The following is a 21,745-nucleotide window of genomic DNA, read 5'->3' on the forward strand; positions in this document are numbered from 1 at the left end:
GCAATGCAGCGGTCACAGGAAGGAAAGATGAAACTCATACAATCCAACTTTATTCAAGCATCTCAACAACAGCTGCTAATCTTATAAAAACAGTCGACTAAAGTACTGCTGTGCACACACACACACACACACACACACACACACACAGTGAGGCTACTGTGGTTGTACTGTAGCTCCTCAATGGTCACTTACGTAGAAATCTACATCCATTCGACTGCTATAACGTGTATAAAGTCCAATTATGAATTAATTCTACCTTTCATTTACTCCCAGTGACGTCATTGTCTTCTACCTCATTGTATTCTGATGATGTAACAGTGCCACAGTCCTGGGGGCCGTTGGTGATGTCACTGTCCTCTTTCTGGTGGCATTTGATGATGTCATAGTTCCCAGCTAAATGTTTTGGGGAACTGGTGGACGTTTAAACGAGCTTCGGTGACGTCACAGTCCACTACTTTAGGTTGATGATGTAACGCTGTGTCCTGGGTGGTTTTAGGGGACCTTGACCCTGGTGGAGTTCCAGTAGACGGGCTGCGGTATGGACACCTGAACATGGCAGGTGGGGCAGGACTGTTTCCTCCACAACCACTCCTCTATACACTGCAGACACACACACAGGCTCTGAAGCTACATGTATCTGAGGTATAAACATTGTGAAATAAACACATACCTGTCCTCCTAAAAGCCTTTCATTTTACTTTAATATCTACACTGTAAAACAGACTGTAATATTCTGGCAGCTCATAAAAATACAGTTTTAACTTCAATTTGACCTTTTTAATGTTGAATTAAAGATATTTACAGTGTAAACAATGATCTATAAATCCAGGTGAACTCTGCTATAATACAATAATCAGACTTACATTTACAGCAGAGTGCTGTTATTATTGGATTGTTATTATTTTAATGTGAATGTTAAAAGTTATAGAAGTGTAATAAAAGTCATTATCTGTGAGATTACAGTAATTATTGCTGTTTACACTGATAACAACTGTATTTGGACAGTTTACCTTATACACTGATAAACAACATTTATTCTACTTCCATCATTATACAACATATCTGTCAGTTAACTCACTAATACATTAAAATTACACAACAAATACTTTATTTACTGTTAATGTCACTAATTTATATCATTTTAGAAACTTATAACAGTATAAAACTGGAGTTTAACTGTATTTATTAGTATTTATGATATTTCACATTTGTGTGTTACCTCTTCGTGGAAGGTGTGTGTGTGTGTGTGTGTGTGTGTATGTGTGTGTGTGTGTGTGTTACCCTTGGGAGGTGTGTGTGTGTGTGTGTGTGTGTGTGTGTGTGTGTGTTACCTCTTTGTGGAAGGTGTGTGTGTGTGTGTGTGTGTGTGTGTGTGTTACCTCTTTGTGGAAGGTGTGTGTGTGTGTGTGTGTGTGTGTGTGTGTGTGTGTGTGTGCTGTGTGTGTGTGTGTGTGTGTGTGTGTGTGTGTGTGGGTGTGTGTTACCTCTTTGTGGAAGGTGTGTGTGCATGTGTGTGTGTGTGTGTGTGTGTGTGTGTGTGTGTTACTTGGGGGGGGGTGTGTGTTTTTTTTTTTTTTTTTTTTTTTCCTCTTTGTGGAAGGTGTGTGTGCACTGCAGCTCTCTGGTGCCACCGGTTCCTCGGTTCAGGTCGTTGTGACAGATCAGACACACACTGTCTGCGTCGCTCTGCAACACAAACACACTGTCGTCTTGAATATTTCAGCTTCAATGAGGGAAAAACTGCAATAAAATAACAGACTGACTGCTGGTCGGGCATTTCTCTCCAATCAATCTATTAAAGACCATCAAATTAGTTCTTCCCAGGAACATGTATGAATTAAATGTGTCAGTGTTTTTACCCACCAGTGACATGACGTTGCGTCTCCTAAACGTGGCCCGCTTCTCGGGCGCAATGGCCTCTGGGATTGTGGGTATGAGGGAGAGTCTTCGCTCCTGGGTGGGGGCAGCTGCTTCCTGCTGTGATTGCAGGAGGCGGCGGGAGGAAGAACGGCGCAGCAGAACCTTCGCCGTCACCGGAGCATTGGTGGACGAGTGCAGACGAGACAGCTGCATGGCCGACAGAGTGTGCTGGGCAGAGAGAGAAGGATGGTTAACTGGTTTGACTGGTCACCACCTCCATCTCCAAGTCCAGCTCCAGTAGTTTCAGTTAATAACTTTTAATTTGATCATTTCTCTGTTTTATTTGTTGCCTGTATTCTTCCTCTAAGTCCTGATTATTAGTAGAAGGTTTGACACAGAATGACTCACTGATCCAAAAATCCTGTGAACACTGGCAAAAATAAACAAGACTACAAGTGTAAAAGCCTCATCAGTGGCCTTGATCAGCACCCAAAGCCCAACTGCCCTCCTTAGAGTAGTTAAAGCTAATGCAGCTTAAAATGGACCCTGAGAGGCTCTCACTGATCAGGAGCTATGAACACACAGCTAGTTGACTGAATAAACTGGGGTGAACCATTGACAGTATATTTAAGGGACAGAGCTTCTGGGTCTGTGACGTGTCTTAAACCTGTATTCTCTGATAGTATTGAGTCCTATGGAGAACTTTAATAAACAGTTTCCTCATGAGTTTGTGGTCTCAATCTCTATTTTCAAGTCTTCTTCCATACGAATTGAAGTACCGCGAGGTAGCGATACTCTGAGTCTCCCACTGCTTATTCAGGTCCAGGTTGCAGAGGCAGCAGACTAAGTAAGGTGGCCCAAACGTCTTCATCCTTGGCGACGTCGCTCCAGCTCCTCCTGGGGGATCCAGAGTTGTTCCAAGTCCATCCCTCTAGTGTGTTCTGGATCTGCTTGGGCTCAGCTTCCAGTTGGACCCGAAATACCTCCACAGGGAAGCTTCCACAAAGAATGTGGATCAGATCCCAGAACTACCTCAACTGGCTTCTTTGAAGATGAAGGAACGGTGGTGGTTGTAGTCCAAGCTCCTCCTGCATGTCTGAGTTCCTCAACCTATCCTTGGTAACTACTGTACCTAAAGCTTGTGGCCATTGTTGAAGGTTTTAAAATAGATCGACTAGTTAATTAAGAGCTTTGCCTTCAGGTTCAGGTCTCTCTTGACCACGGCCATCCAGTACAGTCGCCGCAGACAGCACACCAATCCACCTGTTGATCTCATGCTCCATCTTACCCTTGCCCCTAGATGCTGGGGGCAGTAGATCATGCCCAATTTGAGGGGAACGATCCACAGTTAACCAGAGAAACATGGCCTCATACTTTGATAGGTTGACTCTGTACACCTTCTGAAGCAAGTCCAACATATTCGTCATCCATCACTAATCTGTTGCTGTCTGTCTGTCGGTGTAACAACTCGTAAATACAATTCATGTCAACACCCAAGGCACAGGTACGACTCGGAAACTGGAAAATACCGATAATCAACGATTTTTGAACCCAACTTTAATGGATGAAGTTTGTATGTCCAAGACCTACGACCTCGGCTTTGAGTTGGTTCTCTTACCGGACACGGCAGCGACGCCCGGCGGTTGCTCCCCATTCGGGCCGGAGGCTCAACGTTGCTCCTACTTTCAGCTCCTCCCCCTTCGGCTGACTCTCCTTTCTTCTTCTCCTTCTCCTCCTCCTCATCTTCTTCTCCAATTTTCTCCTGCTGCTCACCCCCTCTGTACCGCTGCATCCAGGCATTGAAGATCTTAGCATCTTCCTCCTCATCCTCCTCTTCCTCCTCCACCTCCTCCTCTACGGTATCTGCTCTCAGAGGGCTCGGCTCTTCTGTGTCCGAAAACACGTCAGCTTCTTCTCTGTCCGGATCCATAGCGAGTGTGTTTGTGGAGCTAACAGCTAATTCGATTGCAACCAAACTTTATGCTAAGTTAGTCCTGGGCTTTATTAGAGCTAAGCTAACTCAACAGCTAGACAAAGCTACCACCAGGCTATTGGAGCTAGGCTCAATTACCACACACACTACCAGGGGTAAATAGCAACTGGGATCATTTATCAGAAGAAGCTATGCTGGAGCTAGGCTAGATTGTAATCAGGTTAAGTCTTTAAATGATTTTAAATTGTAACCCAATGTGACTCCCTCGTTAAATAAAGGTTAAATATAGATATATATCCAATTTATAATCAGCTATATTACAGATCCCGGTGAGTTTACAGACAGCGATATTATACCACAGGCTATAATAAACACATTAAAGAGTTAATAATGGACCAAATTGCATCAACACTCAGAAGTTAGAAGCAGGAGGAACACGAGGAGCCGGAGACGGCTGGATGGGTGAGGAGGCAATGGATGGACGGATTATGTGAGCAACCACAAATCCAGTCCTGACTGTCGATGTCTCTCTGCTGCCTTCGGGTCCATACAGACACAAAAATAAAAGCCCGTCCCCTTAAATGACCTCCGGTCCCTCCAAAGGTCTACTTCCTGCGTCTTTCTTCCTCCTCGCTGTTGATTTCTCGTTTCTTCCCTGCTGTTTGTGTCCCTCTGTGCCGCTGTCACTCTGTTAATCCAGCTAGTGAGCCACAGGAGGGGGGGGGGATTACACCTGGATTACTGTGTCTGTGCTGAGACTGAAGCATTAATTAGGATGGGTCCTTAATCTAATAAATGTTACAACACATTATTCCTCATATATTTGATCTCATTCTGTCATTTATTTCTGATATTTTGTGCCTTTTTAACTAACTTTTATTTTCTAAAGTCAGCGCTAACTGTGAGCTAGCTGATGTAGCTGCACTGTTTGTCTCAGTACATAAAGCTCACGTTAGACAACACGTTCATATTTCTAATTCATTTTAATCATTTCTCAAAAGTCTTCTCGAAAAAAGTTTCTACAGGTGGAAAAAAAAATCTCCCTAATTCACTTAATTAAACTTCCAGAATACTAATAATAACAATAATATATTAATTATAATATATTAATAATAATATACTAATATAACAATAACAACAGCAATAATAACAGTAATAATAATAATAACAATAATAATAACAATAATAATATACTAATATAACAATAACAACAACAATAATAACAGTAATAATAATATAACAATAATATATTAATAATAATAATAATAATAATAATAGTAATAATAATTAATAATAACAGTAATAATAATATATTAATAATAATAATAATATAATAATAATATTATAATAATAATAGTAATAATAATAATAATAATAATATAATAATAATATAATAATAATAATAATAATAACAGTAATAATAATATATTAATAATAATAATAATATAATAATAATAATAGTAATAATAATTAATAATAACAGTAATAATAATATCATAATAACAATAATAATAATAATAGTAATAATAATTAATACTAACAGTAATAATAATAATAATATATTAATAACAATAATAATAATAACAATAATAATAATATATTAATAATAATAATAATAATAATAATAACAGTAATAATAATAATAATAATAATAATAATAATAATAATTAATAATAACAGTAATAATAATATAATAATAATAACAGTAATAATAATATATTAATAATAATAACAGTAATAATAATAACAGTAATAATATAATAATAATAATAATATAATAATAATATATTAATAATAATAATAATAATAACAGTAATAATATATTAATAATAATAATAATAATAATAATAACAGTAATAATAATAATAACAGTAATAATAAATAATAATAATAATATAATAATAATAATAATAATAATAATAACAGTAATAATAATATTATAATAATAACAGTAATAATAATATAATAATAATAACAGTAATAATAATAATAATAATAATAATATAATAATAATAACAGTAATAATAATATAATAATAATAATAATAATAATAATAATAATAATAATAATAGTAATAATAATTAATAATAACAGTAATAATAATATAATAATAATAACAGTAATAATAATAATAATAATAACGTAATAATAATATAATAATAATAACAGTAATAATAATAATAATATAATAATAATAATAATAATAATAGTAATAATAATTAATAATAACAGTAATAATAATATAATAATAATAACAGTAATAATAATATAATAATAATAACAGTAATAATAATATAATAATAATAATAATAATAGTAATAATAATTAATAATAACAGTAATAATAATATAATAATAATAACAGTAATAATAATAATAATAATAATAACAGTAATAATAATAACAGTAATAATATTATAATAATAACGTAATAATAATATAATAATAATAACAGTAATAATAATAATAATAATAATATAATAATAATAACAGTAATAATATTAATAATAATAATTAATACTAACAGTATTAATACAGTCTGTTGTTACAGCTGACAGGAGGATCAATAATTCTCTTAATGACCTTTAAGCCCCTTTAACCTTCTCTCACGTGCACGCGAGGCTATAATAAACCTCGCTGGAGTGCACGCGCCACCGGAAGTGTTTGGTGTGTTTCCGGTGTGGAGGCGGAGCTGTTTGTTAGCCGGACTGTAAACACCAGTTAGCTAGCTGTTAGCTAGCTGTTAGCTCACCCAGCTAACCGGGTTGTAGAGCAGAGTTGAAACGAAGAAGAAGAAGAAGAAGAAGAAGAAGGATGGGTACGCGCTGTTGCTCTTTATCAATCAATATTCACTGCATGTGATCGATACTGATATCGAACGTGTTTGCTAACCATGTAGCAACCGTTAGCCGGCTGGCCCGACTTGTGTGGTTGTTAGCTGAACCGATACGAACCAAACTCCAGCCAAAAAACTGTAACTTTTAGAATAGTTTGACTTATGGAAGGGTTATTGATCAATATGTGTTATATTAATCAATAATATGAGTCAGTGGGAGTTGCAGTTTAATTCGGCGACTGTGCAATAAACCAAACTGTTACTAATAGAGTGAAAAATACAAGTAAAAGGGTTAAAACAGGGAATAACGTCGGGTTGTTTGAGCCTAATAAGTGGATATTTTCAACTGACACACTTTGTTTATATTCAGAGAACCTTCAATCAAAGCTCACATCTTACAATAAGAATTATAATAAGAATAATATAAACAGGAGTTTTATGAGTTGGTTTTAAGTTGCTCATAAACAACACAACCTTAAATTGTGAGATTCTTGAATGGAGTTTGGCAGGGAATTGGAAGCAGACCTAATTGACAGAGCGCTGTATTAATAGTTAATATATTAATAGTAGTAGCAGGTAGTGTAACTCACCAAGGTGTGCCAGCACCTTTACCTGCTGTGACAAGTTCAGATATCCACATTCGACTGTCATTATTATTTCAGCTGCAGACTGGATGAAGCTTTCTGATGATGAAGGCTTTTATTACCCAGCAGCCATTGCACAGGTGTCTCTAATAACATGTTCATTAATGTGCCCCCACAGCCTCCGCTCCCCCCCTCTCCTCCCTGCGCCTCCTCGTCCCTCCCCTCCGCCTGCTGACGGCGGCGATGTGGCAGGTCGCACGCCAGCAGAGCGTGCGGCATTACGGGATGCTGGAGGACTTTGTTTCCCTGGTAACGGAGGCCGTCCCGCAGCTGCTGACGGACAGACAGAGGAGTCTGCTGCTGCTGGCGCTCAGAGCCAAAGTGAGAGTTGCATCATTGAACAGCCTCCAGATGTTAAATCTGTACGATCAAATATTCAAATATTCAAACGTCAGAGCGACACCTTTACTCTGTTCTTGTTCCAGGTGACCCTCTGTGACCCGCGGGCCGCCAACCTGGACAAAATCCACTCTGTCTCCGAGGCAACGGTGAGACGGAGGACTCGTTATAGTGCGTTCCCACCAAAGTGAAGGAAATATTCTCCCTTTAAGGCCTTAAATAATCCGATTAACTGATTCAATAAACGGGTCAAAATGACGTCACGATGAGCAAACAACTCTTAAACTGTTTGTTTTCTGAATGGAGGCATAAACATCAAGGACATAAAACTCTTTTTATCCCAAAAGTTTCTTAAAAAACTCATTGATTGAGAAGCAGAGAGCATGCTGGGAGAATATTCAGCTCAGAAACAACCGGACGTCATGGCCAAATGATCAATCTATTAATGATGAATTGATCGTGAAGAGTTTTTACTTTTTGAGGACTAGCTGTGACCAGCACGCAGTGCATTGTGGGATACGGAGGACCTCCATTATATGGTTGTGTCAGTAAACTCGGGGCTGTTTGTGTCCTCAGCAGTCGGACGAGGAGGTCGCAGGATGCTGCTCCGCTCTGTCGACGCTGACCGAGAGACTGACAGCGAGTCCGGCGGACAGACGGCGCCTCCTGCAGGTCAGTGTGTGGCGCGGCGGCGGTCGGCGGTCGGTGGGCGGCGGCCTCGTTCAGTCCTCGTATAGACGCTGTTTTTCTGTCTGTCGCAGGAAGTGTTCGACCACAGTTTCGACTCCGCCCTCCAGTCTCTGGTGTCTGACTTCCTGTCCAGGATCGAGCAGCTGTTCCCCGTCCCCGACTTCAAACAGGTGAGTACCTTTCCTACAGGTGCTGCAGAGGAAGTGGATTTAATGACAATAAATAACAATGTCAACGATCCTCAGGCTGCATGCTGGCTCGACGCTGCCCCCACTGGTCTGGAGGACTGCCTGCAGGAGGTGGACAGGGAGGACGTGACAGAGCTGCTGGCCAATCAGAGCTGTCTACTGGGGCGAGCAACCAGCACGGGTACAGGATTAAAGAGCAGGTTATTTATTGTTGTTATTTATTAATTATCTGACACTGATTGTTTCCCTCAGTGAGTCAGGACACAGAGAAGATCCTCCTCTCAGCCTGGTCCCACCCCCTCTTCACCAAACTGACCAATCCGGAGCCGCCTCCCGCCGACACAGAGGTCCAATCAGATCCCGTCCTCCAGCTGGACGTGGAGCTGGTGAAGGTGGAGGTGGTGGTGATGACGGAGGACGAGCAGGAGGACGTGGAGGAGGCCGTGATTGGTCGGGCTGCGTCGCCGGTGGAGCAGGAGGCGTCCAATGAGAGTTCAGCGCCGGGCGGCAACGACTGCGCGCCCGTGATCATCGGAGAGGACAGGTGAGACACTTCCTCCTCTATCGGTCCACGCGGCAGCTGCTTCCAACTGCTCACGTTCACCTTTTTCCTGTCAGGTTGAAGGACTCACCTGGAAACTTTGCCGACCAATCAGAAGACGCAGGTACACGCACACGCACACGCACACACACACACTGACGCTCTGAATGTCTCCTCTTACTCCCGCCTCTCTCCCCAGTCGACCAATCAGATCAGTCCTGCTCTGAGGTCACAGCCAACGCTCTGTATAGCATTTCCCATAATTCTCAGCGGGTGGCTCACAAGTGTCCTCAGTGTGGGAAATGTTTCATCTACCGTTCTCAGGTGAGTGAGACTCCGACAGAACGATGCTCACAGTCTGACACAGTGTTGAGATCTTCTCCCCCTGCTGTCTCCAGGTGATCCGCCACCTGCGCACCAACAAGTCCTGCGGGTCGGCCCTGACGGCGACCGGAGCCTTGAACCTGCAGCTTTTACCTGCCGGTCAGGAGGAAGAGCCCCGCCCCCCGGAGCCCCTCCTCCCAGAGCCACGCCCCTCCAGGACACACTCTTGTTTCCAGTGCAACGCCATCTTCAGAACCAAAGCCGAGCTGCTGTCGCACCAGCGCAGCCACCGGGCGCGGCCCGTCTACCAGTGCGGCCAGTGCGACAAGGAGTTCCACCACCTGTCCAGCCTGACCAATCACAAGCAGACCCACCTGGACAAAGGAGGGTTCACCTGCAGCAGGTGCGACAAGGTGTTCGAGTCGGCCAAGGAGAGAGACGCCCACCGGCTGCAGCACCGGCTGCCGGACCTCACCTGCACCGTGTGCGACCAGACGTTCAGCTCTCAGACGCAGCTGCTGCGACACCTGCAGACTCACTCGGTGGAGGGGGCGGAGCCATGCTACAACTGCCGCTTCTGTGACCAGACCTTCTCAGGTAACTTCCTGCAGGTAGAACACCAGGTAGTGCAGGGAAGTCTGAGCTGGAGCTGAGGGACGAGGGTTCACCTTAGATCTCACCTGCAGCCGTTGCTTTCTGACGGGGAACTGAAGCTGTTCTGTCGATGCTCTCCAAATCCACCAGACTCCATTTTACCTCACAGAACACAAACAGACACCTGGAGGCAGCGCAGCAGGAAAACTGTTCTGTGAGGTATAATCACAGTTTTTATCAAAGGAGTCTGGTGGATCGGAAGAGTCACAACAACATCTGAACATCAGAATCAACACATGTTTGAGTTTTTGAGTTGTTATTCATTCATCAACTGCCATATTTAACCCCGCTCTCCAGGAGTGACCCAGCTCCGCATCCACCAGCGCACGCACACGTTCCGCTCGTACCAGTGCGACCAGTGCAGCAAGACGTACGGCTCCCTGACCGGCCTCCACTCGCACCGGGCCAGCCACACCGCCGAGAGCCGCTTCCTGTGCCCGCAGTGCGGCAAACGCTTCAAGACCCGCGACGGGCTGGAGGGCCACCTGCGCACGCACACCGGGGAGCGGCCCTACCGCTGCCCCTACTGCCCCAAAGACTTTACCGCGCTCGCCGGCCTCAATGTGCACGTGCGGCGGCACACCGGGGAGCGCCCATACGTGTGCACGGTGTGCGGCAAAGGCTGGCCGTCCGGAGGGGACCTGCAGAAACACATGAGGACTCACACGGGGGAGCGGCCGTACGTCTGCCAGGACTGCGGCAAAGCCTTCTCCATCTCCTGTCACCTGACTGAGCACCGGAGGATACACACAGGTGAGACACAGGGCGCCAGTTCAGGTACACGTGTGCCAATGAAAGCATGGAACGGGTAATTATGATACAGTTTTTAGCTTTAAATATATTTACAGTGTAAAACCAATGAGCTATAAATACAAACTAATCCACTAGAATCACACAACAAACTGTTTATTGTATAATATTAGAAATGTATTGACAGTATTAAGCTTGAATTTAAGCTGTCTGTCTGTCTGTCGTCCAGGAGAGAAACCCTTCTCGTGTCCAGAATGCGGTAAATGTCTGCGGAGGAAGTTCGACCTGAAGAAGCACATGTTGTCCCACAGCAGCGTCCGTCCGTACGCCTGCGTTTACTGTCCCAAGAGCTACACCCGCAAAACTCACCTGAACAGACACCTGCTGACGCACCGCGCCCCCAACCACGAGCCGGCGGCGGCCGAGGAGACGGCCGACGACGCCTGACGTCCGTTAAACTCCTTCTCATCCCGTTCATGCATGTTCTCATCCTGCCAATCGATCTGAACATGATTTATATGATATGAACATATTTCACCATTTCCTGAATCAATTAATAATTAGTCGTTAACTGTCAGCGTATATTTTAATAACCCATTCATTTTAGATTATAATCAGTATTTTCTACCATTTGATTGACTAAATCATAAAGTAATCAATGACTGCTAACAGTGCTAACAGCGCTAACAGAGTGAGCAGTCACTAGAAGCACATTCACGCTGTGTGTAAAAGTTTCTACCTGTGTCATAAATTCAGCTGCAGGAGCTGGGTTTCATTCACAGCAGAATATGTAGAATTCACTTTTTGGGGGTTTGGTTGTGGATCGGCGTCCATATTTGTTTGTTTTTCAGACTCTTGTGTAAAATGTGCTGCAGTCGGACTGCGTTTGAAGCAGCTGCTTCATAAACAAATGTAAACTGTTATTTTCATGTTTTTGTGGGTGAAGTTCTGCACTGCTCGTTGTCAGACGCCGTCCAATGGGAGTGCTGCTCAATGTTTGTGTTGCCATGGAGATTTTGTAACTGTGCTTTGTGTATATAAAAGCTGTTGTGTTCAACATTGATGTCTCTTTAATTCATCACAAACTCGGCCTGGAAGGTTTTGAACAAACTTTATTAGCATCATCTCGCCGCGACGGGCCGAACAGGAAACGCAGCTAGTCGTCGTTGTCATTTCCCGTCTTGTCGATAACCTTCCTCATCCACCTGGTCATCCTGAACAGGTGAGTGTAGAAGCCGTACTTTCCGTCCCGGTCGCAGCCTTCGCCCCACGACACGATGCCCATCTGGTACCAGCGGTTCTCCGCCGGGTACTGCACAGGGAACATGAAACCAGTGACATCAGCAGGGTGTCTGAAGGTCTTAAAGCTGATCAGATCAATGAGGTTATTGCCTTTAAATGTAAGGATTTATATTGATCTGCTGTATCTGTGGAAGTATATAGTGTAACAATATTTACAACAACAACAACATCAGCTGTTATTAAGTCTTTAGAACTGGTTGTAAAGGATCAATAGAGTTAAAGTCAGTGAAATGATTCTCACCTTCATCACAAACGGTCCACCGCTGTCTCCCTCACAGGCGTCTCCACGTTTGGTATCTTCTGGTTTAAAACCTGCGTCGCACAAAGCAGCTCGTTAACCTCGGCACTAGCACGATAGCACGCTAGCAGCTCTGAGAGGCAGCAGTGCTTTGAGCTACATGCTAATGTTTAGCAGGTGTAATGTTAGCCTTGTTTGTTTAGCATATTAGCATGCTAACAATAGCTGATTCGCAGTAAACACAGAACAACAGAGGCTAGTGGGTCTAGTACTCTGATCTGTTACTGGAGTAAAAGTAACTACAGTGTAGTTAAAGTACTAAAAGTAAAAGTCTTCATTTCAGAATAATAAATATGTTGTATTATAATTATTGATTATTATTAATTGAATCTGAAAAGTAACTTAAGCAGAGTGTAAAGTACAATATTTCCCTCCAAAATGTAGTGGAGTGGAGGTATTAAAGTATCTCAACAAGTAAAGTACTTAAATGTACTTAGTTACATTCCACTGCTGTCTGAGGCTGATCTCAGTTCAGCAGATAATAATAATAATAATAATAATGATAATAATGATAACTATAGTTCAGGCCTCCAGGCGGCGCTAGAGGAGGATCAGTAGGACAGTAAAGGTCAAACAGAACCACTGTTGAACAGCAGAGGTGTTACCAGCACAGAACATGTTGTCTGTGATCCGGACTGATGTGGAGCTGCGGCAGATGTCCTGATCCACGATGGGCAGCTGGATCTGCTGAAGGACCGTGGGTAAATTTCTCGCTGATGGGTTCCAGGTCTCCTTCAGGTTCCCCCAACCGGTAACACGGCCCTTAAAGCCTTCGCTCATCAGCCTGTCGGGAAGAGAAAACCGGCCCATTCATAACCCGAGATTCAGAACCACAGATTTAATGGAGGGTGTCGCTGCGGCTCTTACGTCTTGGCGACCTTCTTGGTGGGCAGGCAGACGGGGTGGATCTGATCGGTGAAGGTGACCGGCCGTCTCAGGTGCAGCAGAGCGATGTCGCGGTTCAGATTTTCCTTCCAGTTGTACTTCGGGTGGACGATGATATCGTCGATTGCTACGATCTTCTCGGTGGTGCGCTCGAACCTGTGAAGTTTGAGTTTGAGTCAGTCTTCTTCCAGAGAAAGGACTGAGAGTGTGTGGACAGGAAGTCTTACTTGGCCCTGTTGTGTTTGCCCAGGCGGACCAGTATGTCGTTGCTGGTGAAGTTCTTGTTCCAGGGGGGGTAGAGGATGCAGTGAGCCGCAGTGAGGATCCATTGATCACTGATCAGACTGGCTCCACACAGCAGCTCCTGTGGGCTGCGTTTGTACAGCATCACCTGCCTGCAAACAACAACAACAACAACAACAACAACAACAACAACAACAACAACAACAACACATTCAGCTCATGCAGGAGAGGGTTTTTAGTTCATTGTTTTAATTTCCTTGCTGCAGCTCAGAGGAAACGTTTGTACTAACTAACCCTCTACTGATCATATACACTGATTATATAGTGTGGTTGCCATGGTGACAGCTTATTGCTTCAAGCGTGGTTACCATGGTGCCGAGGCCACCTCTGCGTCGTCGCCCCCGACGATGCGTTTGTCTCTGTACGATTCCAACAGCTCTGCCTCCTTCGTGTCCGCTCTGTTCATCTTCTCAAACAGGGGGCGCTCTCCACACTCTGTCACACAACCAGCCGGTAAAACTAGTTAACCAACCAGCAAACGCACCCGTTTAACAGGTTTATTCAAGGAATCTGTGAACCAGTTAACTTATCGCACCAGTTAAAGGACCACAATAAACCGGTCATTGAACCAGTTAACCAGCCAGTTTCTCCTGGTTAAGGACTAGACTCACCGCTCTCTCCTTGTCCGAAAGTACGAGGAGAGAAAAATATTTTCTTTTTGGGCCCCAGGACGGATCGCTCCCTGCCTTCTGTCTCTGACGTCGTATCCTCACCGAGCAACGGGTCCTCTGGCAGACAGACAGGTGGACAGATAGACAGGTATAATAACCACCAGGGTGATATTCTGCAGTAGTACTGGTACACGCTCGCAGTATTTACCACACAGCCTAAGGTCACAGTAGTCCATCGTCACGTTTCCAGCTACCTCCACGTAGCACCAAGGGCCCTCGGGGTCGTTGTCGGGGTTACGGCACTTGTTGCCGTCCAGACTGATCTCGGGGATGAACTCCTTGTCCAGGCTGAGGGCCTTTGCCTTCGGGTGCGTCCACTGCAGGCAGGTATGGCCTCCGAGGGTAACGGCCAGCTCCCCGATGTAGTCTACGCCATAGTTTGGTAAACAGTCGCCAGATTTGGTTGGTTGAGGGGCCAAAGTGGGCGCGACAAATTCTTGACCTTCAGAGAGGAAGAGGGAGAACGTGTTTATGTACCTGAGTCTGTACCTGTAGACTAAGTCTTGTACCTTCAGCACGAGGTACCAGCACGAGAGAACGTGTTTACCTGTAGCACTGAGTGTGTACCTGCGAGTGTGTACAGTGTGTACCTGAGCACTGAGTCTGTATCTGGAGCACTGAGTGTGTACCTGGAGCACTGAGTGTGTACCTGTAGCACTGAGTCTGTACCTGGAGCACTGAGTGTGTACCTGGAGCACTGAGTGTGTACCTGTAGCACTGAGTCTGTACCTGGAGCACTGAGTGTGTACCTGGAGCACTGAGTCTGTACCTGGAGCACTGAGTGTGTACCTGGAGCACTGAGTGTGTACCTGGAGCACTGAGTTGTGTACCTAACTGAGTTGTAGGACACTGATGTGTACCTGTACCTGGAGCCCTGTACCTGGAGCACTGAGTGTGTACCTGGAGCACTGAGTGTGTACCTGGAGCACTGAGTGTGTACCTGGAGCACTGAGTCTGTACCTATAGGACTGACTCTGTACCTGTAGCACTGAGTCTGTATCTGGAGCACTGAGTGTGTACTTGGAGCACTGAGTACTCGCAGATGCTCACCACATTTGGGGACCCTGCAGGTCTCTTTCTGGACTGTTGGGTCTTTGGTGAAACACCAGGGTCCACTCGGACGGTTGTCGGGGTTTCGACAGAAGTTCTCGTGCAGGTTGCTGTTTGGCTCCGAAGCATTAAACTCCCTACAGACAGACAGGCAGGCAGGCAGGCAGGCAGACAGACAGACAGACAGACAGACAGACAGACAGACAGACAGACAGGGTGATAACTCATTTAGAGAGTCACAGTCTGTTATTAGTAAATGGATCAGTTATATTAGCAGTGCTCTACCACAGGTACCTTATTATGGGATGTGGGAACATGTGATTCCAGTTCTGACACTGTCGGCCCGATTCTGTGATGTTGATGTCTCCTTCATAGTTCACTCCTGTACCGGAAATACACTGACCTACACACACACACACACACACACACACACACACAGTCAGTGTGTACTCTACTTTGTCTGCGTTACTTTATTGTGATATTTAGTGTATTTACCTTCTATACATTGTCTGACAATGTTAATGTTCTGTTGTGTTCTTATCTTCTTAGTTCCTTCACAGTCTGAAAGGCAGACAGACAGACAGACAGACAGGCAGACAGGCAGGCAGACAGGCAGGCAGACAGGTAGTTAGGGGTTTGTGTACTCTGGGTTGTGTATGTGTGATCTGTTGTGGACTTTGTTCGTGTTTGCAGTTCAGCACAAATGTGATTAAACCACAAATTCAACTTTTATCTCCAAATGTTTGAATTTAGAAAGTTAAATTAAACAACCAGTGACCAACTGACCGTCGTCCTTTTTAACTTATATATATATATATATATATATATATATATATATATATATATATATATACTTATATATTTAATATCTAAATATATTGGATTGGTTTTACAATCAATATGTCCGTTTCTCGCAGTAGCAGGACTCACCAAGGTATTTCGTCCAGAAGTTTTCCTGAAGAGAGAGGAGAGAGTTTCTGGTTAGATTGTACACTACATCAGTAACTACAGTAACTACAGTAACTATAGTAACTACAGTAACTATAGTAGAGTGAATGTAATCAGAAAAGAGTCGTACTGTTTTGTCCGTCTGTTCGAACACCTCTCTGGCTTCTTCGTGGTCACAGATTTCCTCGACACACTCTCTCTCCAGATTCCCTAGTATGAAATAATATGAAACAACAACAACAACAACAACACCACCACCAACAACAACAACAAGAGTCCTGCGTAGATAGATTAATATACAGTAATACATTGTTTATTATTTGTTAATAAACAGTATCTAAGTAACTAAGCTTTAAAATGAATGTAGTGCAGTGAAAGAAATTAATTTGATGATCAGATTTTAGACTCAGTGATCGGCTTAAGTTCAGTGTCTCAATATAACAATGTATTGATTCCTGATGCCACCTTTATGTATTTCTATTCAGTAATTTATTAATAATTTTACTCGTTAGCCATCTTATACAATTCTCTGTCTGTATTCTGGATTTTTAACAAGCATAAAGACTTAAAATGAACCCAAATGTTGAGATGTTGAGGCGACCCCTAGTGACAAATATTAGATTTGAGTACAGTAACTCATTTATTGTTGAGGTTAATTAAGTTAACTGTACTTAAAAGTATATTACAGATACAGAATTTATCTGAATAAAATAATTTCCGTGCATCTTCTTTATACAAATGTTTCCACTCAGGTTTTCTCAGTTTTCTTCCACTAAAGCAAATTATAACATTACTTAATCAATTATCAAAATGGTAGCCAATTAATCTTTATAATGATATAAATTAAATTTAAATAAAATTAGTCACTGGAACAAACTGGAATTATATCAACAAGTTCAACTTCTACAATGAATGTTTGCTTCCTCTAATGAAGATGTTAGGATTTATATTGTGTAGATGTACAATGACACTAATGTCACCTCGTTCATACGTTTTTATTTTATCTTTCTGCTCCAGGAGAGTGCACGTCTGTTCCAAAATTAAATAATGAATTGATTTGAGTTCAAAGTGTCCAGGAAAAGACTGAATTTGTCAATAAAGAAGCCTAATAAGTCTTTATGCTTATTAAAAATGAATAAAAACTACATAATACAGAGAGAGAGAATTGTATAAAAAGTTCCCTAAACAGGAAATAATCTGCTCAAAAATTCTGGCTTTACACAAACTTCCTGCAGTTCCTGAGTTCACTGTTTGGGTTCAATGTAAAGTTTTGATTATGATATGAAATATCTATAAAATATATCACTGATTGATAGAAAATGATCCCTTGGGGATAAATGTTCAGAAATAAAACACAATAATAACACAGCACTGATTAAACTGGAGTTCTTCTGCATGAGTTACCTGGTTTCACCTCCTCAAACAGCTGATTTGCCCGACGGCTCCTGACCAACACCTGCGAGGCCCGCTGACTGCTGAGGAAAACTACAGACAGACCAGAATTAGATATAAGCAAGTGCACTATTATCTGTATCTGTTTAATTAACTACATTGTCTGTACTCTGAGTGGGCAGGGCTAACTAACATTTCACATTAACTCAGCTACCATTGGATCTTTCCTGATCCAGGCCCTTCTTGTCCAGTGGTGTCTTTCTTATTGTCTCTCAGCACAGAGAGTAAAGAGCAATGGTGAATAATATGTCTGTATATATTGCAGAAATATTCTGTGTTTTGTGGTGTAATTTAAACATTCCAGTCATTATTCAGTAAACCAGGACTCTGTTCAATGTCGTTTTAAGAGGTGTTTTTACTATTTTGTCCACCCTGTTAACAGCAGTGAGGGTGGAGTAAATATAAGAATCACCTCTCTGAACATTTTTAACAAAAAGTCAACATTAAAACCTAATAATCTGACCTCTCCATGTACGTGTGTCTTTATCTGACCTCCGCAGCTGTAAAGAACTTTAAACTGCAAATAAAGTTGTACAATTAAACATAGATTAATACCGCTTTATACAACCACGGTCACTACTGTACTACAAATACAACTTAGTACCACTATTACTACTTTTGCTCGTACTTTTTGACTACTTCTACTACAGCTACTACGTGTGCCAGCAGTAATATAAAGCAGTGGAGGTACCGTGGTCTGACAGGCAGCTGTGCAGGAGGAACAGCAGGAGAACAGCAGCTGGTTTACACGTTGGTTCCACCATGATCCAGAACTCCAAGCAGAACCTCAGAACCAGATCCAGCAGAGTTCCTCTTCAGTCTGTCTCTCTCTCTCTCAGTCTGTCTGTCAGTCTGTCTGTCTGTATGTGTGTGTGTGTGTGTGTGTGTGTGTGTGTGTAGGGGGTTATTGACCAAAGGGTCAAAGTATGCTGATGAGTCGGACTGATGTTTAATGTGGACCATGTTTACTTTGACTCAACCAACAAACTGCAGTACATGTACACAACATATACTGCTGTATTAGTGCAGCAGTGGTTGTATAAAGTGCTAATAATCTATGTTAAAGTGTACTTTTTGTACAATTATTTGCAGTTTAAAGTGCTTTAGAGCCGCAGAGGTCAGATAAAGATACACAGAATCAAACAAAATGAGTAGAAAGAAGTCTAAGAAGTATTAATACATTAAAGTATTTGTTAGTAAATACAGACTGCAGTACATGTACACAACATATACTACTGTATTAGTGGTGTTTGTATAAAGTGCTTATAAACTATATTTAATATTACTTGTGTGTAGAAATATTGGCTGTTTACTTTACAGCAGCAGCAGCGGTCAATCAAGAACTAGAATAAGACAAGACACAATTTTAGGAAGTATAAATACATAGAAGTGTCCGTGCAATGAATCAAAATAATAATAACAATCAATAATTCACCTCAAATGCATTAAAACTAAAGTAACGAGCCAATTTCAAACTGTAAGAAGTAAAAAGTTCAGATATTTGTGTAAAAATGTAGAAAGTAAAAGTAAAAAGTCATCAGAAAAATAAGTAAAGTCCATGTCTGTACATATATGTATACGTGTGTATATACGTCCGTATAAACATAATTAGTTCAACAACAATAATTTACCACAAGGTATATTGTGTGAATGCATTATGAATAAAATATTATATATATTTAAAAATAATAATACAATTCTGTCCGAGGCCGAACTACAGCAGCAGTTCGGGGCCTGAACCTGAGAATATCTTGCCAATCGGTAGATGTTGATATGGTGTCAAGGAAACAAGTCACTCAGTTGTGAAATTGTACTTAGAAACATGACGGCAGTGACCGTACGAACTTTTGTTCCCAAGCTGTTTACAAAGATGTCAGCTGTGTAAATGAACAGCTGCTGAGGTCGGAGGTCACATTACCGCCACCTTCCCTCCCTCCGCTCTCACCTTTAAAAGCTGTAAACCGGTTCAAAGAAAGCATCATGGGAATCAATAGAAAATGGATATAAAGCGTGTTTAAATGTCTCTGATTCGGTTTCTGTCTGACTCAGAACAACTCAGAACAAATATTGACTCACAGGTCTTTCACCAGGCGGAGGTCACATATTGCCACACACGTACCTGCAGTTTGACTTATGCACAGTAATACCACAGAGTGGAAGTAAATGAGCATGAAGGGCCAGAGTAGAGGGATGGAAGTTGGGAGTATTTGTGTTCTACGGTGGCCTGTTGAAGTCAAAAGTCCCTGATGGGAGTTTTTTTTTAAATGATACATGACTAAATCTTCAACCAGAGCTGTACAGTAATCACAAACTAGCCCCACTACTGTTTCTAAAAGGGTGTGAATGTCTTTATCTTTACAGTCCCTCCTCCTGGATGCCCGGTTAGAAAGTAAAGCATGATGGCGCCCTCTAGGGTTCACTTCCAGAGGAGAAAATGAGATAAAGAGCAAATGGAGACTGTTTTCCTCTGTTTAAATACTTTATTATGCTTTCTATGCTATCTGTAAGATCATCTGCAACGTCATTTACAGCTGATGTCTGTCCAGCAAACAATAAACACCCTGTGTTATAAACACTGATGTGTAGGACCACGATTATTAGAGTAGTATTTCCACATTATCTCTTAACATTAGCCACAGAAGAGGAGCAGAATCAGAATCAATACAGGCCCACAGATAAAAGTAAAAGTATTCTTTATAAAGCTGTCTCTCTCTCCAGCATACAGTCCTGTATTGACAAGGGGACGGGGACGGGGATGGGGGGGGGGCACATCTTTCCACTCCTCCAAAATCTTGATCCTGTCAGGATGGCTCAGTTTGTATCCCCACAATACAATATACATATGATAGGATCACAATTGGATCACACAGGAGAGGGGATGAAGATGTGAAACAGTCAGTCACAGTGAGTTTTATTGTCACATCGCTTTATATTTATGACAGAAACTAAATAAAAGTGTAATACCTCCCCTCTCACACCCCTCCCTCTCTGGGTGTTCCCTGTTTAAAGTTTACTTTCACTTTCTCTGAAGGAGTGTCGCAGTTGGTTTTCTCCGTCTCAACCTCCAGCTGAAGGTAATGGAACAAGTGTTTAATGTTTTCCTCGTTAACACAAGCTGTCGTTAGTTTATCTCCACTAGAAACAGCAATATAGGGGTTAAAGGTGAAATCAATAAAAGTGTAACTGCGTCAGTAAATGAGCAGGAACTGGTCCTCCTACTTTATCTGCACTCAGATCTGATCAATAATCAAATCAAAGAGATTTCCTTTCAATTAATAATTTTAATATTTTCTGGAAGCTCTTTGTTGAGACGCACTGAGCACAATGAGGCGGGGCAGACAGACATTTCCTTAAGAGGAGACAGTCTGAAATGCAGATGTTTTTTACCAGTTGAAACCTGACACCAGCTCCTGTTTCATTCAGTTCACTGATATATCCCAGAATGCAACAGTGACATGGCTTCATAGTACATTTACTCCAGTAGACTTCTGTCCTTCAGTACAACTTTGAAGTATTTGTACTCGAGTATTGCTGCTACTTTCTAAGTCTGAGAGGAGCTCAGTCACTCAGAGAGAAAGATTGTAATTCTCAGTGCATGTATCTGACAGCTTTAGTTCCTAGTTACTGTACAGATTTAATAAACCAAACATCTGACTGTCTGTAAAATATCATTAAACTGTAATATAATGTAATATGATGTATATATAACAATCAGGATGTATACAAGATTAAAAACATGAATGATTTGTGTTTCCTCTCCAGATCAAAGTGTGTGTGAGCTGATGTGAATGTGAGTTCAGCAGCATGAGTCAGTGTGAGGACAGAGAGGAGGGAGCCCCTCCCTCTAAAAGCACTCTGTGGGGACCTGGACCTGGACCTGGACCTGGACCCAGCTGTGTGTCCTTCAAGAGTGATCGCTCCAATGAACGCCTCATTCATTTTAAAGGTCGACAACTGTCTGCTGTAAAGAGGTAAACTGTTAATAAGATACAAATATTACTGATTCATGTTTAAACCGTTTGTTTATTTTCTGCACTGTTCTTCTTCACTTACATTTCTATTCTCACATCTGAAAGCT

At 42.1% G+C, this 21,745-nt stretch overlaps 3 protein-coding genes and 1 long non-coding RNA gene across 7 annotated transcripts; 1 reads left to right on the forward strand and 3 right to left on the reverse strand.

The window, feature by feature from the left end:
• Positions 1-34: 34 nt before the first annotated feature.
• Positions 35-7,376, reverse strand: si:ch211-207l14.1 (uncharacterized). Its single transcript, XM_051427142.1, has 5 exons — positions 7,219-7,376; positions 3,479-4,493; positions 1,864-2,088; positions 1,588-1,686; positions 35-600 (listed from the first exon to the last, which is right to left on the reverse strand). Exons 2-5 carry the CDS (start codon positions 3,788-3,790, stop codon positions 493-495), a joined length of 744 nt encoding a protein of 247 aa, XP_051283102.1. The 5' UTR covers positions 3,791-4,493; positions 7,219-7,376; the 3' UTR covers positions 35-492.
• On the forward strand, positions 6,463-11,815 carry LOC127378361 (zinc finger protein 436). 2 transcript variants are annotated; one of them, XM_051427096.1, is made up of 12 exons: positions 6,463-6,610; positions 7,391-7,593; positions 7,698-7,760; positions 8,188-8,283; positions 8,373-8,471; positions 8,547-8,670; positions 8,742-9,033; positions 9,108-9,154; positions 9,230-9,354; positions 9,429-9,951; positions 10,306-10,761; positions 10,988-11,815. In XM_051427096.1, the coding sequence occupies exons 1-12, from the start codon at positions 6,607-6,609 to the stop codon at positions 11,203-11,205; spliced, it is 2,250 nt and encodes a 749-aa protein (XP_051283056.1). In that variant the 5' UTR covers positions 6,463-6,606; the 3' UTR covers positions 11,206-11,815. The 2 variants fall into 2 exon arrangements, with proteins under 2 accessions (XP_051283056.1, XP_051283057.1); XM_051427097.1 differs by having other exon boundaries at positions 8,191-8,283.
• A 37-nt stretch (positions 11,816-11,852) lies between these two features.
• On the reverse strand, positions 11,853-18,543 carry f2 (coagulation factor II (thrombin)). The gene is made up of 15 exons (XM_051427099.1): positions 18,359-18,543; positions 17,620-17,700; positions 16,346-16,425; positions 16,198-16,222; positions 15,763-15,828; positions 15,562-15,670; positions 15,268-15,404; positions 14,366-14,659; positions 14,158-14,274; positions 13,855-13,981; positions 13,471-13,638; positions 13,226-13,399; positions 12,964-13,142; positions 12,302-12,372; positions 11,853-12,070 (listed from the first exon to the last, which is right to left on the reverse strand). Exons 1-15 carry the CDS (start codon positions 18,429-18,431, stop codon positions 11,915-11,917), a joined length of 1,857 nt encoding a protein of 618 aa, XP_051283059.1. The 5' UTR covers positions 18,432-18,543; the 3' UTR covers positions 11,853-11,914.
• LOC127378382 (uncharacterized) lies at positions 14,827-15,252 on the reverse strand. Of its 3 annotated transcripts, none has more exons than XR_007888015.1 (3): positions 15,098-15,252; positions 14,947-15,026; positions 14,827-14,846 (listed from the first exon to the last, which is right to left on the reverse strand). It is a non-coding gene; the product is annotated as an uncharacterized LOC127378382 (long non-coding RNA). The 3 variants fall into 3 exon arrangements; XR_007888017.1 differs by lacking the exon at positions 14,827-14,846 and adding an exon at positions 14,847-14,866; XR_007888016.1 differs by lacking the exon at positions 14,827-14,846 and adding an exon at positions 14,887-14,906.
• Positions 18,544-21,745: the final 3,202 nt, after the last annotated feature.

This window comes from Dicentrarchus labrax, unplaced genomic scaffold (genome assembly GCF_905237075.1).
Source record: "Dicentrarchus labrax unplaced genomic scaffold, dlabrax2021, whole genome shotgun sequence".
NCBI classification, from domain to species: Eukaryota; Metazoa; Chordata; class Actinopteri; family Moronidae; genus Dicentrarchus; species Dicentrarchus labrax.

Excerpts from the sequence above, each read along its gene's own strand:
- si:ch211-207l14.1 (XM_051427142.1), bottom strand. The coding sequence starts at position 3,790 with ATGGATCCGGACAGAGAAGAAGCTGACGTGTTTTCGGACACAGAAGAG. Across the intron at positions 1,687-1,863 it reads GACGCAACGTCATGTCACTG|AGCGACGCAGACAGTGTGTG; the intron begins GTGGGTAAAAAC and ends TTTGTGTTGCAG. Across the intron at positions 601-1,587 it reads CACACACCTTCCACAAAGAG|TGTATAGAGGAGTGGTTGTG; the intron begins GAAAAAAAAAAA and ends GTGTGTCTGCAG.
- LOC127378361 (XM_051427096.1), top strand. Across the intron at positions 9,155-9,229 it reads CGACCAATCAGAAGACGCAG|TCGACCAATCAGATCAGTCC; the intron begins GTACACGCACAC and ends CTCTCTCCCCAG. Across the intron at positions 9,952-10,305 it reads CTGTGACCAGACCTTCTCAG|GAGTGACCCAGCTCCGCATC; the intron begins GTAACTTCCTGC and ends CCCGCTCTCCAG.
- f2 (XM_051427099.1), bottom strand. The coding sequence starts at position 18,431 with ATGGTGGAACCAACGTGTAAACCAGCTGCTGTTCTCCTGCTGTTCCTC. Across the intron at positions 13,400-13,470 it reads GGCAAACACAACAGGGCCAA|GTTCGAGCGCACCACCGAGA; the intron begins GTAAGACTTCCT and ends CAAACTTCACAG. Across the intron at positions 13,143-13,225 it reads ACCAAGAAGGTCGCCAAGAC|GCTGATGAGCGAAGGCTTTA; the intron begins GTAAGAGCCGCA and ends TCTTCCCGACAG.